Source organism: Pan paniscus, chromosome 8 (genome assembly GCF_029289425.2).
Source record: "Pan paniscus chromosome 8, NHGRI_mPanPan1-v2.0_pri, whole genome shotgun sequence".
NCBI lineage: Eukaryota > Metazoa > Chordata > Mammalia > Primates > Hominidae > Pan > Pan paniscus.
In genome coordinates, this window is record NC_073257.2 from 33,536,271 (window position 1) to 33,554,370 (window position 18,100).

The 18,100-nt window shown below is 35.6% G+C and overlaps 1 protein-coding gene across 5 annotated transcripts in view; it reads right to left on the bottom strand.

Moving 5' to 3' along the window:
- NEBL (nebulette) overlaps positions 1–18,100 on the bottom strand; it is a 395,768-nt gene that overhangs the window by 71,762 nt on the left and 305,906 nt on the right. The window contains exons 7-10 of one of the 5 annotated variants that reach the window (XM_003806692.5): positions 17,413–17,514; positions 8,472–8,585; positions 6,777–6,881; positions 1,073–1,177 (exon numbers count right to left, since the gene is read on the bottom strand). The exons of the other annotated variants lie outside the window; for them this stretch is intronic. Coding sequence (XP_003806740.3) covers positions 1,073–1,177; positions 6,777–6,881; positions 8,472–8,585; positions 17,413–17,514 — 426 coding nt within the window. The remainder of the gene's footprint in view (positions 1–1,072; positions 1,178–6,776; positions 6,882–8,471; positions 8,586–17,412; positions 17,515–18,100) is intronic. 5 annotated transcript variants of the gene reach the window in all.

Consider the following 18,100-nt stretch of genomic DNA (forward strand, 5'->3'; position numbering starts at 1 on the left):
CACCACTAGGATAGAACTTTGTGAAATGGCCGGGTGCAGTGGCTCACACCTGTAATCCCAGCACTTTGGGAGGCCAAGGCGGGCAGATCACAAGATCAGGAGTTTGAGACCAGCCTGGCCAATATAGTGAAACCCCGTCTTTACTAAAAATACAAAAAAAAAAAAAATTAGCCAGGCGTCGTGGCATGCACCTGTAATCTCTGCTACTCGGGAGGCTGAGGCAGGAGAATCGCTTGAACCCAGGAGGCAGAGGTTGCAGTGAACTGAGATCATGCCATTGCACTCCAGCCAGGGTGACAGTGCGAGGCTCCATCTCAAACAAAAATTTTGTGAAATAAATGAAATGAAAATAAGAAATTTTTAGAAATGATGTATATTTCCAAACTTAAAGGGGAACTGTTTCGTATATTTTTAAAACCAATGAAGGTGAGTATGAAATTATTATGGACTTTAAGTTCCAAAGAATACATTTAAAAGAGTGATATAATATTTTATCTTAACAGATGCTGGAACTGAAATCTTTTGCAACTATTTAAGCTCAGAATTAAAAAAAAATAACGACTTTAAAGTATGCTAGAGAGAAGATTTTTTTTAAGTTTATTCAGGGGGTACCTAGAATTTCATACTGGAAAAAAATATTAATCAAGAATACATTAGTAATATTGTACTCCCTTTTAATAACACTTATAATTGAAATAAGAAATTATAATAAACCTTGCACCTGGAAAATTAATGTTACTGCTCAAAACGACAAATCAAGACACTAGAAAAATTTAAATCATCATGTGGTTTGACCATAGTTTAATTAATTCCTATCTTCTAACTTTTTAATTATGTGAATTAACGGTTGTTTTACCAAATGCCTTTAGATTGAAATATGGTTCAAGCTCCCCTGACCCCAATACATACACAGCAAATAGTGTTTGAGATTTTCAAAAGTAATGTTAATATTCTCAGGATTTATTCTTTTCTGCAACTGTACTTTCTCAGTTAAGACACACGGCAGTGAGCGGCGGGCCTCAGGATGGTTACGGGTTCCTGGCAGGGAGGGTAGGTACCGGCAAGTGCGTACCTGACTTTGGAGGATGGCATTGCCTTTATGGTGCAGATGTTCCACAGCATCTGCATCAAAATGATACATTCCTTTGTTTTCCTCAAAGAGCTTTTTATATTCTCGCTAAAATACAGAATGGGAAAATAAATTTAGAATCAAAGAGACTGATTAGAGCAATCAATACTTAGAAATACAAACTGCACATTACAAGCCACCAAGAGCTGCAAAGCTGTTGCCAAGTCCCCATCTGCAGTTGGCTGGCAGGTAGGAGGTTTCTGACACTGAGATACACAGACAATGCAAGACAGACCCGCTCTAGGTCAGCATATGAAACACGCAAGAGAGGCAGAGGACAATTAACCGCAAACATAATGTAAAGGATATTCACAACACCAGGGTGTGGCAATGGAAAGCTAGCGCTAGGACACGTGGAAATAGGTAAAGTGGGGAAAAATAAAAGCAATTTGTCTTGCTCTCATCTTATGACAGGAATATGTTTAATACTGTTCAAAAGAAGAGAAGGAAAGAAAAGCAAAAAGAACAGAGGAAAAGAAAGCCAGAGGCAAGGAATAAAAAAGTCCTATACAAAAAGACTCCACCACGAAGAAGATTGAGAGGCACAAGGAAAATGTAAGAGAAATAAGTCAACTATTGTTCCTAAAAGGAAAGGGTAAAAGGTGCCTGAAAGAGAAATTGAGAAATCTGGGAACAGTCAGTTGAGTTTTTAAGGTGAAAAAATTGGATGAAGGCTACTATTTGGACATATAGACAAAAAGTTGAATTTGGAAGACAACAAATTGAACAGGGATGCCAAGTTTGGCCACTGAAAGATGCTAAATGTAACAGGCAGCAATATGACAAAAATTGTTTCATTAGCAACCTAAGTGTCCATCAACAGATGAATGAATAAAGAAAATGTGGCACATATACACAACGGAATACTATACAGCCACAAAAATGAACGAGATCCTGCCATTTGCAACAACATGGATGGAACTGGAGGTCATTATGTTAAGTGAAATAAGCCAGGCACAGAACAACAGATTTCACATGTTCTCACTCATATGTGGGAGCTAAAATAGTGAGACCCCAGTTCTACAGAAAATAAGGAAATTAGCTGGGCATGGTGACATGCACCTATAGCCCCAGCTACTTGGGAGGCTGAACTTATGAAGACAGAGTAGAATGATGGTTACCAGCAGCTGGGAAGAGTGGTGGGGAGAGGAGATAAAGTGGATACAGTTAAGGAGTGCAAAAATGCCGTTAGAGAGAATGAGTTTAAGATCTAGTATTCAATGCCACAATAGGGTGACCATAGTTAACAATAATTTATTGTACATTTTAAAATAACTAAGAGTGGAATTGAAATGTTCCTAACAGAAAGATATGACAAATGCTTGAACTGATGGATACCTCAATTATCCTAATTTGATCAATACACACTGTATGCCTGTATCAAAACATTACATTTACCCCATAAATATATACAATCATTATGTATCAATAACAATTATAAATTAGAAAATTTTAGAAATGATTATTTCATGATTTCCATCATTGGAGATTGGACATTTTGTTATTTTGCCTTATTTGGAAAAGATCTTTAGTAGTAAATGGTAGCTCTTAAAGACTCAAGGCTACAGAGACTTAAGAAGCTAAAGATAGTTGCTTATTAGACAATGGGGTACCAGTAAAAATGGCAATAGAGTGGAGGGATCCAAAAACAGTATTTGAAAGGGAGCGGGAAAGAGCTGGCCATAAGGAAATTTGCATTTTGATCTTAGGGGATGCTCCAGGGATTTCAGAGTGAAAGAGGAACAAAGCTCAGTGCTAGGAATCGAACAGATGCCCAAGTGGCCTGCCACAAGAGAGCTACCCTTTCTAGTGGGACAAAGCAATAGTCCCCAGAGGGAGCCTGGCCTCAGGTGCTTCCAGTCAATTAGGGAGCTGCAATATATGTTCCCCCAAACCTAACCAGAATAAAATCAGGGAGGAAAGCACCCCCCAGGAAGGTCATGAAAATGTTCATATAGTACTCTTTTTTTTTTTTTTTTTTTTTTTTTTTTTTTTTGGACAGGGTCTTGCTCTGTCACCCAGGCTGGAGTGCAGTGGAGGGATCATGGCTCACTGCAGCCTTGACCTCCTGGGCTCAAGCAATCTTCCCATCTTAGCCTCCCAAGTAGCTGGGGCTATAGGTGCATGTCACCATGCCTAGCTAATTTCTTTATTTTCTGTGGAGCTAGGGTCCCACTACGCTGCCCACGCTGGTCTCAAACTCCTGGCCTCAAGCCATCCTCCTGCCTTGGCCTCCCAAAATGCTGGAATTACAGACAGGAGCTACTGCACCTAGCCCACAGAGTACATCGTGATTGAAGGAAACAAGTTATAAATTTTGGCTCCTCTAATGTTTTTTTAAAAAAGCCTTTTTTTGGCTAGGCGCGGTGGCTCACACCTGTAATCCCAGCACTCTGGGAGGCAGAGACAGGCGGACCACGAGGTCAAGAGATCGAGACCATCCCTGGCCAACATGGTCAAACTCTATCTCTACTACAAATACGAAATTAGCTGGGAGTGGTGGGGTGCACCTAGTAGTAGTAGTCCCAGCTACTCAGGAGGCTGAGGCAGGAGAATAGCTTGAACCTGGGAGGCAGAGGTTGCAGTGAGCTGAGATCGCGCCACTGCACTCCAGCCTGGAGACAGAGCGAGACTCCGTCTTAAAAAAAAAACAAAACAGTTTTTTTTTTTTAACCAGTTAAAATCTGGAAAGAAAGATAATAATATAGACTTTATAATTTGATTAGAAGTTATCTTGTAATATGTATTTATAAAATAATCATGAATGTAACAAGCTACAACATAGTCCATTACTGAGTTAAAATCCACAACAAATACATATAAATATATGTAAAATAATGAATATATACTGAAAAATTCAGTAAATATTGTTCCCAACACAATTATCCATTTTAGTTACAAAGAATTTCAGAAACTCCTATTTAAGAAAACAACAACAAAAAAAAAAAACCAAGGAAAACTTAATTGAATTAAGATCTGCAAAAGAACTTCGAATGCGTGTCTTTCCTTATATAACAGTCTCTGTTGCCTCCTAGTGGGAGATACACAGAGTAACACAAAATATATGTTTCTTAATTTATGTAAAGTTGTGAAAGAAACTGAACACTACCAGAGGTCCATTTTCCAGGGGAAAATGTTTTCTAAAACTTTAATTAGAATGGTTTTACACACTAATTAAGGCACTCATATCACTCTTTAGAGTTTGGGTTAAAATAAAAGTAATTCTGATGTTGCTAAAGACATCTAGGGGTCTTTAAAACAATAGCTACTATGACAAATGGATACTTTTGGCAGAATATCTCTTATTGAGCAATCTTATTCAATCTTTTAATTTATAAATCAACAAAATTCCAATTTTTTACATTAAAATGTTAAAGTAGGCTATTCTTTGTTTCTTCACAAATGCTAGATAAAGGAGGCCATTCTAATATACAATAAATTTGAGCAAATGTATACAGCTTTATACAATGTACACAATTTTGTAAGGAGACACTTCAAAAGGAACACATTTTTAAGTCTTTCTCTCCCAGAAAGTAGTCAATCACAATTTGTCTACGGGGAAAAAGAAATCTGTCCTCTAGGCAAAAGCACCACCTAAATGAAGATCTAAACTTTATATATGATACATGAAATAAGTAACATATGACTTTGCTGTGTTTTCTCTGTTGAAGAGATGATAGAAACAATTTATATTAGACTGCGATTTTTTATCTGTTATTATAAAATAAAGGTCAACGTTCTTGAAAAGAAATATTGCATAGGAGTGGCACACTTTCTTCCAGCCACCAAATGTTGAAATTACCACCATGATATTCTTATTGGCTTATTTACACATGAATCCCCATGTCCCTAGGAAATTGAATTTAAGTATGGCTAGAGAAAGGTCAAGGGCAAATGCCACTGCCATGATGAAAACTGGATGCCAAAGAATGAATGTAAAGAAAGCAGGGGGCTCAGGGAATAGAAATATATCAATTTTAGAAGCATATCTATGAGTCGTGGAGAAAAAAGACAGAAACAGAGACACTCAAGGAATAGAGGAATGTACAAAGAGGTGTGGGAATGAAGACTGAAGTGCAAGCCAGCATGATGTAAGTGTCCTGGAACTGACTGCCAATTCTGGGCCCTCCAGATATTCCTCTAACCTCCATTCCCTGTTCAATAGCCTGGGAACACTAATGTACTGCTTTTCATCCAAGGACCAATGATTAAAGAAAAAAATAAATTTATTTTTATTTTATTTTATTCTATGTATTTATTTTTTAGACAGAGTCTCACTCTTGCCTAGGCTGGAGCACATTGGTGCCACCTCAGCTCACAGCAACCTCCCAAGTTTAAATGATTCTCCTGCCTCAGTCTCCTGAGTAGCTGGGATTATAGACGCCCACCACCACGCCTAGCTAATTTTTGTATTTTTAGTAGAGACGAGGTTTCACCATGTTGGCCAGGCTAGCCTTGAACTTCTGACCTCAAGTGATCCACCCGCCTCCCACAGTGCTGGGATTACAGGCAGGAAACACCATGCCCAGCCAGAAAAAAATAAACTTTCAAAAACTCTGTATGAATTATTTGCATGCATAATACCATTAAGGAAGGAAGACAGTGGCAGTGATATTCCAGAAAGGAGGCTTACAAAATAATAAACATACATTTCAAAACACTGAAGCCAAGTATAGATTATTTCTAAAATTGACCTGAAGCTGTATCTCCTTATTTAACTGTCTGGAAACTAAGTTTTGCCTATAGATTTCTAAGTCTAGGCCCATCAACTGAAGACAACTATCTTCATTTTTTCTCATGTCTTCCCCAACATATATTTCTGCATCTAATCTATGCCTGGCCCAAAGCAGATATTCAATAAATTATGATTAATTTTGAGCAAGTGAGTGAGAAAGTGATTATTACAATAGGTATGGAAATAACTTATGGTCAAATAAGAGCTCATTGCCACCATGAGATGTACAAAATGGAGCCAAATGTGACTTAGGGTTGTCAGTTACGAGAGCTAGCGAAGTCAGGGTCCTGATGTACTATGGGTTGAAACAGCATTCAGCGTAGTGAGAGTCCTGCGGGACTGATCACGTGGGCAGTGCACCCAGATATTTTCATCAAGACATGAAGAACTCACCCTTCTCTTCTGGTTGCCTTGACCGAGAACATGGAAACCATGAAAGACTAAAAGCAATGTGTCAATGCAGTATAAATGCTGTTAGGAATTATTTGCAGAGAAAATACAGTTTAGACTAAAACAATTTTTCATGCTACTGAAGGCGTACTAAATACAAGACACTCTGGTCTGGCCTGCATAAAGTAAAATATCCCTGACTTGAGAGCCTGAACTTCAAGCGGCTTTAATCTAACACAGATGAAGTAAGGGAAAGAAGAATGATGGAAAGGCCACTGTGCAGACACTCTGAAGTATAGCTGTATGCAGGACATACTGGAGAGCAAGCAAGAACCTCCTTTGCAAAGTGACAGCTCTGGTGGGATTTCTGCAAGCAGCGAAGTATTTTTCAATGAGTTAGTTATCGAGGGAGGAGTGAGGCACAGGCCTTCTAAGGAAGCAGGTGAGCACATGAACGCTGCAGACATATTGGCTTCTTGGAGCCACAAGGCAACTACGGTTGCCACTAGATGAACCACTTATGCCGCTGAGCATTTTGCTGGCTTTCAAAACATGGTCTAAAAACAACAAATTTGGGAGATCTGAAACTGGATCATGCATATTTTGAATGTCTTTCTTGTACTTCACCTATGAAAATAACATGGAACAAAATACCATATAGGAGAAGAAAATATTATGCTTTTGCATTATTGCATTTTTCATACATCATGAAGTAGGACTATTTAGTGGTAAATTGACAGACGAATTTACAAGGAGCCACTAGATGGTGCTGATTTACTACTGAATGAATTTTATTTTATTTTATTTTATTTTTTAATTTGAATAATGCACTGAGAACTACAGTGATTTCTCAATGCCAGATTTGCTTCTGAATTCCTTTTTTTTATTTTTTATTTTTTTATTTTTTTTATTATACTTTAAGTTTTAGGGTACATGTGCACATTGTGCAGGTTAGTTACATATGTATACATGTGCCATGCTGGTGCGCTGCACCCACTAACTCGAATGAATTTTAAAAAGTTATTTCTATATGGGCTTGAGAATACTTGGATAATTCCTTTTGTTGTTTACATATTCAGGAAGGGTAATGTTAACAGAATAAAGTAATTTTCACAGTAACTCTGCTTTCAAAAAATAAAGAGAATAGCCACTTTATTCTTTAGAAATTACTACAGTATTTCAATTATGCTTTGTGGAGATCTGAGGATTTTGATGTTTCCCATCCTATCACCAGAGGCTTTTTTAAAGCAACTTTTTGAAAATATAATACCAGTAATAATAAACTATTGATAGCAAGCATATCACACACTTACTATGTGCCACTTTACTAAATTCCTTTATATGTATTAAGTATTGAATCTCCACAATAACCTCTTTATTAAGTAGGTACTTTAAGTAGCCCCATTTTATAGATAAGAAAACTGAGGCATAGAAAGACAAAGACATAGTAATACATGATGAAACAGGATTTAGATCCAAGCAATCTGACTCCAAACCTTTAGCTTTCAGCACTATGTTCCATGTTCCTTTAAGTATATTTCATCTCTATTTCTAAGAAAGCAACAGACCAATAATACATAATTTTTATACTTGAGAAGGAAATCTAAATATTTTCAACTATAGCAAAGTAATCAATTTTTTGATGTTGCTGTTTTTATACTCTAATTCTAACAAGAATTTAAAACATCATTTCTTGTAAAATGAATTTTGATTATTTTTAAAAACACGGAATGAAAACAAATCACATAAGGAAGTATTTCACAGCATTTACACAAGGGATAAAAAATAAATTGTAAGGCATTAAAGTAAAATTTCTAAAAATATCTTTATATGATAAATTACCATGTACCCGGCAGTACTTTACAATAAACTCAATTTCATAGCCATAATTACATGAGGTAACTACTGTCCTAACCGCTAATTTGTGTGAATACAGACCACTTCTCTGCAAAATTCTATAATCTATTTCCACTCTTGAACAGATATAATAACTTCATTTGCAACACTATTCCTACTTATTAACTAATTAGTAATCAGTAACCATTAAAAATTAATTACAATAATATATTTTTTCTCAGAAAAAGCTTTAGAAAAATATGCTTCAGTTCAACTACAAATTACTTGGAAGCTAAGTATCAGTAATTACAACACAGTCGATTCTAAAAAAAACAAGAAGCAAAAGATATTGAAAATAATTTTCTATGAATTACAACTTACATTGCTCGCCAGTGTAGCAGCAAGCTGATTCTGCCTAAAAGAAGCACTTTCAAGAGGATTGTAATGATGTTTCTTATCCTTCATTTCATTATCAAATTTTTCTTTGTATTTAATCTGTCATAAAAGAGAAATAGTACATGTAACTTTACATTTAAAAGTAACACATATGATTTTCACGTAGATGAAATAAAAGCTACCTTAAAAATGAATGTTGCAAAGTGTAAATTCCTGGTATCCATCGCCTTCTATAAAGCTTAATTAGGCACAAAAGTTTTTATCTTTAATAAAAAAAACTCTGCTTCTACATTGATCACAAATGCAATTAGGCATGAACTCAAATCCTATTAATGAGAATTATGCACTAAAATACCAAGATTTTTAAATGTCAGTTTTCATTTCTGCATTTCTATAATCTATGATCAGTTAGAAACCTAGACCACAAATGTCTTAAGGTCTAACACATTTAGAAAATAGATTCTAGGCCCCAGAATTTAAATATTTTTCCTAAGGGAATTATTCCAAATAAAGAGCATGACATGTACCACAGTTTTTCTCATCATTTCCTATACTTCATTTGCTCAAAAATTTAGTTTTAGGAATTACATTTTCTGAAATGTCCTGGGTCAACTTAATGTCAATGTAAAACTTTCTCTGCTTTAACTCCACTAAATTCAGCAGGAAAACCATCTCCAATACTCTCTCTAAATTGTTTTTCTCCTTTTAAAGCACTCTTAAAACAACCAAAAAGGGATTATCAACTTATTTGGTAGGACTATATTTTTCTCCATGTATAGAGAAATATGAGAATGCATGTCATAACTAATTAGAATATAAACACAAGTTCACTACAAAAAAAAAAAAAAAAAAACCTAGCTATTCACATGTCATACCCCCTTTAACTTACTGTAGCCAGGAAAGGGTGTATTGATTTCACCGGTCAAAGTAAGCTGTTTTGTTCTCTCATAATATTTTTCTGATGTTATAATTATTACCATGTTTGGTTTTCTAACAACATTCTGATAATGCACCTTTATTCATACATCTAAAGGCTCTGCTTTGCAGAAGACTTTATTAAAAAGCAATTTGGGATGACTCTCATCAAATATTTTAGGCGTGCATAGGGTGATGGTCTCCTTCAGGGACACATGTTTGGAACCTATTAGAGAGAGCTAGAGAAAATCTTGGTGGGAATACAGCATTTGGTAAATATTTTGAGATGGTTTACAGGGAATATTTTCTGTTCTGGTTCCATTTGATAATAACAAATTTCTGATATTCTCAATACCTTACAAATTGATTTTAAGTAATCAGCAAGAACTCTTTAAAAAAAGAAAAACTGACTTTTTTTATTATTTTGTGTCTTGAAATCAATAACAAAATTACAAATGAAATAAATTTAGATTTCCTTCAGTACTTTATACAGTAGCTGGCACAAAAGCAATGATTCACTCTGCCTGGTCGTCCCTTAAATATACAGTCTTAGAGTCTCACTCTATCACCCAGGCTGGAGTGCAGTGGCAGGATCTCAGCTCACCGCAAGCTCCACCTCCCAGGTTCACGCCATTCTCCTGCGTCAGCCTCCCAAGCAGCTAGGACTACAGGTGCTCGCCACCACGCCCAGCTAATTTTTTGTATTTTTAGCAGAGACAGGGTTTCACCATGTTAGCCAGGATGGTCTCGATCTCCTGACCTTCATCTCCTGACCCACCTTGGCCTCCCAAAGTGCTGGGATTATAGGCGTGAGCCACTGCGCCCAGCCACAGTCTTATTGCCCTCTTCACCCTTCTGCTATACTTTTACCATATTTTAGTCACTGGTTCTGTCTCTCCTAAGTTTGTAGTGCCTAAAGGATATTCACTGAACAAAGATGGTGGACTCTTCAACAGCCTTCCGCTGGAATGACACTTCTGACTCAGCCAGATTCATTAACACTGTATTAGCTAAATGGTAAAAGTAGGTTATATGATCTTTGCACACACAGAGCCCATCATACTGTTTTTGCAAACTCTGAGGTTTCCAGCATAATTACACTAGAGTATTTGAAAATGAAACTGATAAATTCCTTTGTTATTAAACCTTGCATATGCTCTCCCAAGTATATGTACAGACACCCCTTCCTCAACTTATGATGGGGTTGCATCTCAGTAAACCCACCGTAAGTTAAAAATGTAAGTTAAAAATGCACCATATCCACCTAACCTACCAAACATCACAGCTTCGCCTGGCCTACCTTAAACATGCTCAGAACAACTCCCTTAGCCTACAGCTAGGCAAAATCATCTAATAACAAGCCTGTTTTACACACGTTGAACATCTCATATAATTCGTTGAATACTGTAATGAAAGTGAAAAGCAGAATCATTATATGGGTACTTGAAGTATGGTTTCTACTAAATGTGTATCACTTCCACACCATGGTAAGGTTAAACAGTCTTAAATTGAACCACTAGAAGTCAGGGACCATCTATGCATTTCTAAGAAACAATAATCAATCTGTTATTCATCTATTTATATTAAATGTAATAATAAGCATTGTATTGTGAAATTTATCTTGTTTGAACGTTCAGTACAGTGAGTGATTTGATTCAAGATGCCTAAGGAACAAAAACACAAGTTTCCCTCATTAATGAACCACAATAGTAACATAACTACATTATATAAAAAAATGCACAGACCAGACACTGACACCCAATTGTTTCTAACCTCGCTCTTTCTGTAAGGAATGCAGGTAAAATGAACTAAGAAGATCACCAAATGGTTGAAGTGAGTCACATCACTCACCTTCTGACTTGTTCACTCGCCAACTACACAGACACACTCAACATTCTATTGTATTTTCAATCTAGAGTTCATACATCTGTGTGTCTACCTCCTTATGCAGGTTTGCATCTTCTGAGAGATCCAGGAAATGCTTTTCCTTGACTATACCTTGTTATCCAACCATGGAACAAGGCATAACCCTTTCAGTTTTAAGATCATTTGAGAAAGGGAGGAACAGGTATTGGAGTGACTTTGCCATGGTTTTAAGACACAATGTTACTCCTTATACCTACATAATTATTCTGGAAACAAATGAAGTTACTCCATATGACTGGCTTTATTTACATTATGACTAGTGTGCCTAGTGGTCCTAATATTTATCACCTTTTTCTTTAATTTTTTTATTTTTAATCTTTGTGGGTACATAGTAGGTGTATGTATTATATTTATGGGGTACATTATATGTTTTGATACAGGCATGCAATGCATAATCATCACATCAGGGAAATAACACCTTTTGAAAAAATACTGTATAGGTATATAGGATCAAACTCCTAGATGTTTTTTAAAGAATTATAAGAGACAGCAGGATTTTCAGAGGCTCACACTTGGAGAAAACACGGATACTGTTAAGCTACAGTGACGGCATTGTAGCTCCCCATAACTGCACAACTTCTCACATAAAGAAATGAGAAGTTACATCTGCATATCCTCATATGAGGATCCAGATCCTCATAACTGCACCTGGGTATGTGTGAAGTCAAACATGTAAACCCAAAACTTTATACTGACATCATCTGTGACTCAGAATCGCAAAAAGCCAGCAAAGGCACAAAAAAGCAGACCCTGAATGAAGGTGTTTCACCATAGCCACATAAACACATTTTAGCAAAGAAATAGCTTGATAAGTGTACCTTAATTATCATTGAAAATGAAAAGGAAGCAAATAACACAATACTACGTATCTACAGATATCAATCCCCAGCAATCTTGGATGAAATCAAACTAAAAGCTGTCAAGGAAGACAGGACAGATTTTTACACAGAACTCATTATAAAATCAATAATATCTTTAAGTCTTAATTTTACACAACACAATATCTCTGCTCTTATTTTCCTTGCAAAATAACGTCTTACTGACTTTGCACCAAATGTTAATGATCCAGAGAATATTGGTTTAACCAGGCTCTATACATCTACTGGCAGCCTAATCTGTTTTCCCATAATAGTGGATCAAAGGCATATGAGCCCTGTCTCCATGGAGCCTGCCTTGTGGGAAGTGAAATGGATTTCTAAAACACACACATACACGTATATATTATGCAACTACTACAAATCGTATTAAGAACTGTAAAGAAGAGCAGAGAATAAAGGGGAGGAGAGCAATATTTAAATTGGCGAGTCAGGAACATGACATTTGAGCTGATACTTGGGTGTGACGAGGTTGGAGGAGGGAGTGCTTGCCAGGATGGGAGAATGGTAGATTCTCCAAACCAATTAATACCCCTTGCAATTTAAGGCCACTGCTTACTACTAAATTTTCATGGCAATTTATAATGTGATTTTTAGGTTTAAAACCCATTCTTATCAATGTAATAATGCAATTTTAGAACAATGCTAATTATTATAAATACATAGCTTTTCCTTGAGGTTATAAAGCGGAACAAGGAATCTATTCATCATATAGACAAATTCCAAGTAACAAGATGATCTATGGATATATTAATTAATAAACTACTCTTAGAATTTTTAAAGTCAATGACTTCAACAGTTACTGTACTTAAATTTGAGATACATATGCACCAATCCCTTCATCTTGGCATAGGAGATTTTTGCTTTAGTTTTTTAAGGACTTTTAAAAATAACCTGGCCATAATTTTATGTATATTGCAAATTTTAAAAAGGGAAAGTTTACAACTATGGGAGCAAAGCTATTGTAGAAGTTAATATAAGAAGGGTTTGGTATGTGTTCCCATTACCTTTCCTGGGTAAAATCCCACAGAGTTCAATTTACAGATAAAAGGTGAGAATCCTGCCCATTCACTCTCTGTTCCCATCCTTTCATCAGACAGGTCTTATCTCCACATACTTCGACCATTGCCTTGTCATTGCCTTCTCTGTTACAATGCTTCTGGTGCTGTGGTGCTCTTTTTCTCCCTGCATTCTATCCATTCTCATCTCCCTGTTATTAAATCCCTAAATCATTTGCCTTCTATGTATTTATGTGCCTTTATCATTAGTTTAGGAGCAAACTAAAAACTTTCATGCTCTCAATGAAAATAAGAAACTAAACTTGCTGCCCAAATTTCTGTTACAATTGATATACCTGAAAATACAAATGGAATATACTGAGTTCATCCCAGAATTCCTATTATTTATTTTCCCAGCTTTCCCCTTTTCTTGTGAGTTTTATACAGCTTATAAAATCTTATATGACATGAAAAAATGAATACGATAGCTATAATGTAAGTTAAAAATTACAATCTGCTTAAGAATCTGATCACTCAGTTGCTAAATAATTTGAGATTGAAGAAAAAAAATCTGCTTTCAAGTCCAAGTAAGGATCAAATGGGGGAATTTTTGTGGATTGAATTTGAAATGCGAAAATAAAGCTCAAATGTCAAAACTTTCTTCTAAGGGCTCTCAAATAGGATTGTGATGGAATGAATTTAAGGCCAGAATCTCACAGACAGTGTTCATATTCCTTCTCCACTCTGTGCATGAATTCATCTAAAAATGTAGAATAGAAAACTATTTTGAATACCTAACGTAAAACTACTCCTATGAAATTATGTCATGTTTCTATGGGCCAGGCACCATTTTAAGTGTTTTACTCACAGTAACTCATTTAACCTTCACAGCAACCCTGAGAAGTAAATACTGTTGCTGTCATCCCCATTTTACAAATGAGGAAACAAAAATAGAGAAATGAAGCAATTTGTTCAAGATCACTCTGCTAGCAAGCAACAGAACCAGGAGTTTAACCCAGGTACAGCCCTGCTCCAGGGTACATTTTCTTAACCACTAGACCAAACCATACTGCCTCTCCGGGATTTGCTTTGTCTCCTGTGTAACTGATGGGGAATCTTTGTCCCCAGAAAAGGGCGAAGTTGTAAGAGGCCAGTAGCTATGCTGGAAATCTGAAGTGATGCCCATATCCCCTGTCTCTTCAACAAGCATTACTGGGAATATGTAGAGCTTAGAGTCACCGCCCTTTAATGCGAGTGTCACCCAGACATGTCCCCAACCTCTTGCACATCAGTAGCCTCCTGAGTTATAAAGTCGCTTTATAAGTGAAAGTCCCTTGTTAACTGTAAAACAATTACTATGAGGCACAATTGCATTTGGGCATCTCTCATGTCTGCCTCTCCCAGGGAGCAGTTGTGTCCACTTCATTTTCATTCCTACTGCCACAGAGTCTATTCAGGTACTGATCACTTTATGTGTAGGTTACCACTGTCACAGCCCAGCTGGCTTCTGGGAGGTTCACCACTTGTGAGCCAGACTTTCCTGCCCAGTGTCACCATGTTAACCTTCCCTAAGTATTTTCTTCACAATCAATCTTTGCTCAAAATCTTCAGTGATGTCTTCTTTCTTCACTGAGAGACTACAGTTAACATGGCAAAAAGTAGTTCTGATGTTTACTTTTTGGAATTGAACCCTAAAATGCTTCCTATAATTGCATTCTGAAATCACTTTTTTTATCATTATTTTTTCATAGAACACACTATTCTGGGAAGGGGGCGTTGGGGAGTTATTATTTAACGGGTATAGAGTTTCACTTTTACAGGATGAAAAGAGTCCTGGAGATGGATGGTGGTGAGGGTAGCACAACATTACAAATGCATTTAATGCCACTGAACTGCACGCTTAAAAATGGTTCAGATGGTAAATTTTATGTTATATTTAATCTTATCACGATAAAAAAATGGGGAAAAATTATATATATGAACACATTATTCCTATTATGTTCTCTAAGCAATGGCTTATAGTCAAAATCAATACACATTGACCCATTCATCATCACACAATATCTAAACTCCTCTCAAAATCCTTTTTACATGTGCACAACTATATCCTCTTGCTCAGAGGCTCTGCCATCAGATTTCTGTCCCCTGGCAGGCTTACTCCCAGCCTGTATTTGGGGCCTTCCCCTTGAGTAGAGTTTACTTCTCCCATTAAATCCAAATTAGCTAAAATCTACCTCCTACACATGAACCTTCTAAGGACATGTCTTTCTTCTCCACGCTAACAAGACACATTGTGATGGATGTAATGGGTGTAAAAGACATTTCGCTTTCACTTTGTTGGTATTTCACTTTCTACTAATAAATTTGGGCATCTTTTCGCCTGTTGATTGGCCATTTATGTTTGCTCTTCTGTGAATTATCTATTCATTTCACTGACCCATTTTGCTACTGAGCCGTTAATCTTTTTCATTCATGGTAAGAACAACATTGGACCCAAATCTTAAACTATATACAAAAATAAATTCCTTTTCAAGAATGTTTATATATTATAGATATTGTATATTATAGATATCTTATATTTAAAATATTAAAATGTTCTCATCAAATGCATTAGAAGTACTTTTCCAAATATTTGAAGACTTCTCTCTTTTTATATTTTAAAAAACTATTCTCAGATACATCCTTCTCTGTATAAACTCTGAATTATTTAATTTATTCAAGTTTTTCATTTCATTTAAATTTTTTAAACCCTTTTTTTGGATTGCAATTGGAATTGCATAGAGCTTTTAACATTAACTTTGAAAGAATTAACATTTTTAGGATGTTTAGTATCAAGGCTCTTTCACCAACAGAATAGTATGTCTTTTCATTTGTTCGGGACTTATTTTATGCTCTTCAATCAGACTTCATACCTTTCATCATTTACATCTCTCCACTTTGAAATGTAATTCAAGTAAGACTTCTGCAACTTGAGAAATGAGTATTTTCAAAGTCAAAAAACTACAAATGTGTAAAACTTACTGTTTGTTAACATTACTGTTGACTCTGCAAACATTACCTTTTTCATTCAGAGAGTTTTTCATTTTTACATAGTTAATGTGCCTACCTATTATAGCTTCTGGATTTCTCGTCTTGCTTAAGAACAACTCTGTTATCCTTATGTAGTATATAGAGTCTCCTGGATTTTCTTCGAAGATTTTAAAATTATTTTATTGTTTGCATTCACATTTTTAATCCACCTGGAATTCATTTTTGTATATGGTTTAAGATTTGGGTCCAATTTTGCTCTTCCCATGACGGACGGTGTGTTATGTCAGCACCATTTATTAGCTAATCCAACTTCTCCCCACTGACTTGAATCGACACTTTTATCATATATTAAATTCTTATACATACTGGAATCTATTTCAGGACTCCCTATTCTATCCTACTGATTATTTAATCTCTCATTACACCAATCCCACATTGATTTAATTTCAGTGGTTTTCTATTAACTTATAGTAACTCATAACTTAAGTTCCCCTTCACTGGTCTTCATTTTCATACTTTTAAAGGCTATTCCCTGGTATTTTCTTTCCACACAAACTTTAAGATCATTTTATCCATATTAAAAAAAAAAAAAAACGCTGTTGGATTCTAACAGAAGTTGCATGACATTTATATAATTCTGAAAGAACTGACATCTTTATCTATTGAAACTTTCAGCCAAAAACATAAAATGCCTCTATACTTTTTCAGATCTTATTTTATGCTTTTTGGTAAGACTTCAAAGTTTTCTTCATTTTCATCTCCCTTTTTAAATTTTGTGATTAAACAAAAGCACTTGAAAATTGGGAAAATTAATATTTTTATTACTAAGTTAAAAACTGTGTGTGTGTGTGTGTGTGTGTGTAGATTAAAACACAATTATTTAGTATGACTATTAATGACTTCTGGAAATCCAGGGAAATGTGACAACATGGCTAGAGACATTGAAAAATGTTCAGATTTATGCCTGGAGAAAAGAAAACTTTGTTTTATGCTTAAAATTAGACAATTTTTTTCCTTTACTGAAATTCATAATGATTGCAAGCCCATCTGAAATGGGTTCAGAAACATTATCTCCGTTTATCCTTGCAATTAAAGATATTATCTAAAATGCAATACTTTCCTGTGCTGTTAGAAACAAAATATCTGAATAAAGTCATTGTGGAATCATCACTAAAGCCTTACTTGACTAGAAAGTTTAGAAGCTTCCACGGCATGTTCAAAATCTGGTCTTCCAATTACAGCGGGCTCTTTATTCATTATTCCTTGTCCTTTCTTGTATTCTGCCTAAAATGAATAAATAAGACAATGTTAAATATTTCTACCCTCCAATGATGAACTACATTGACATTAGCCAAAAAAAAAAAAAAAAAAAACAGATCTTCATCTCATTAATATTCCTTACAACACGTCAAACACTAAAATGTTGACTGCTAAAGCAGAAATTGATTTTATCCTGTGCTTACATGAACAAACTCAACTTTTTGCAGTAAAATAATTACTAATTTTGAGGCTAACTGCTCAGTCATCATCATGTTTGTAATTATATATAAATACTAAAACAAAATATTAGGGAAATTTTCTGGGGAATTGAGACCCTGTACTCTCCATATAGGTAGCTTTTATAGTTTCGTTTATTCTCAGGAACTGTTCTAGCCATACTTGATTGACATGCAGTTGAATACAGTAATGACTGATTTTAGGGTAAATTTAGCCCATGTTATGAAAATTTTTGGTTCAAGTTAAATCATCATTTCCAACCAGGGTTTTCAGCATGTTTAAGTAAAATGGTATTAACTAAAGTGGGCACCTTAGAGAAGGTAAGAAACAGTTACGCCATGTAGGAAGTGGACAAAGGTAAGTGTTGGTGGAA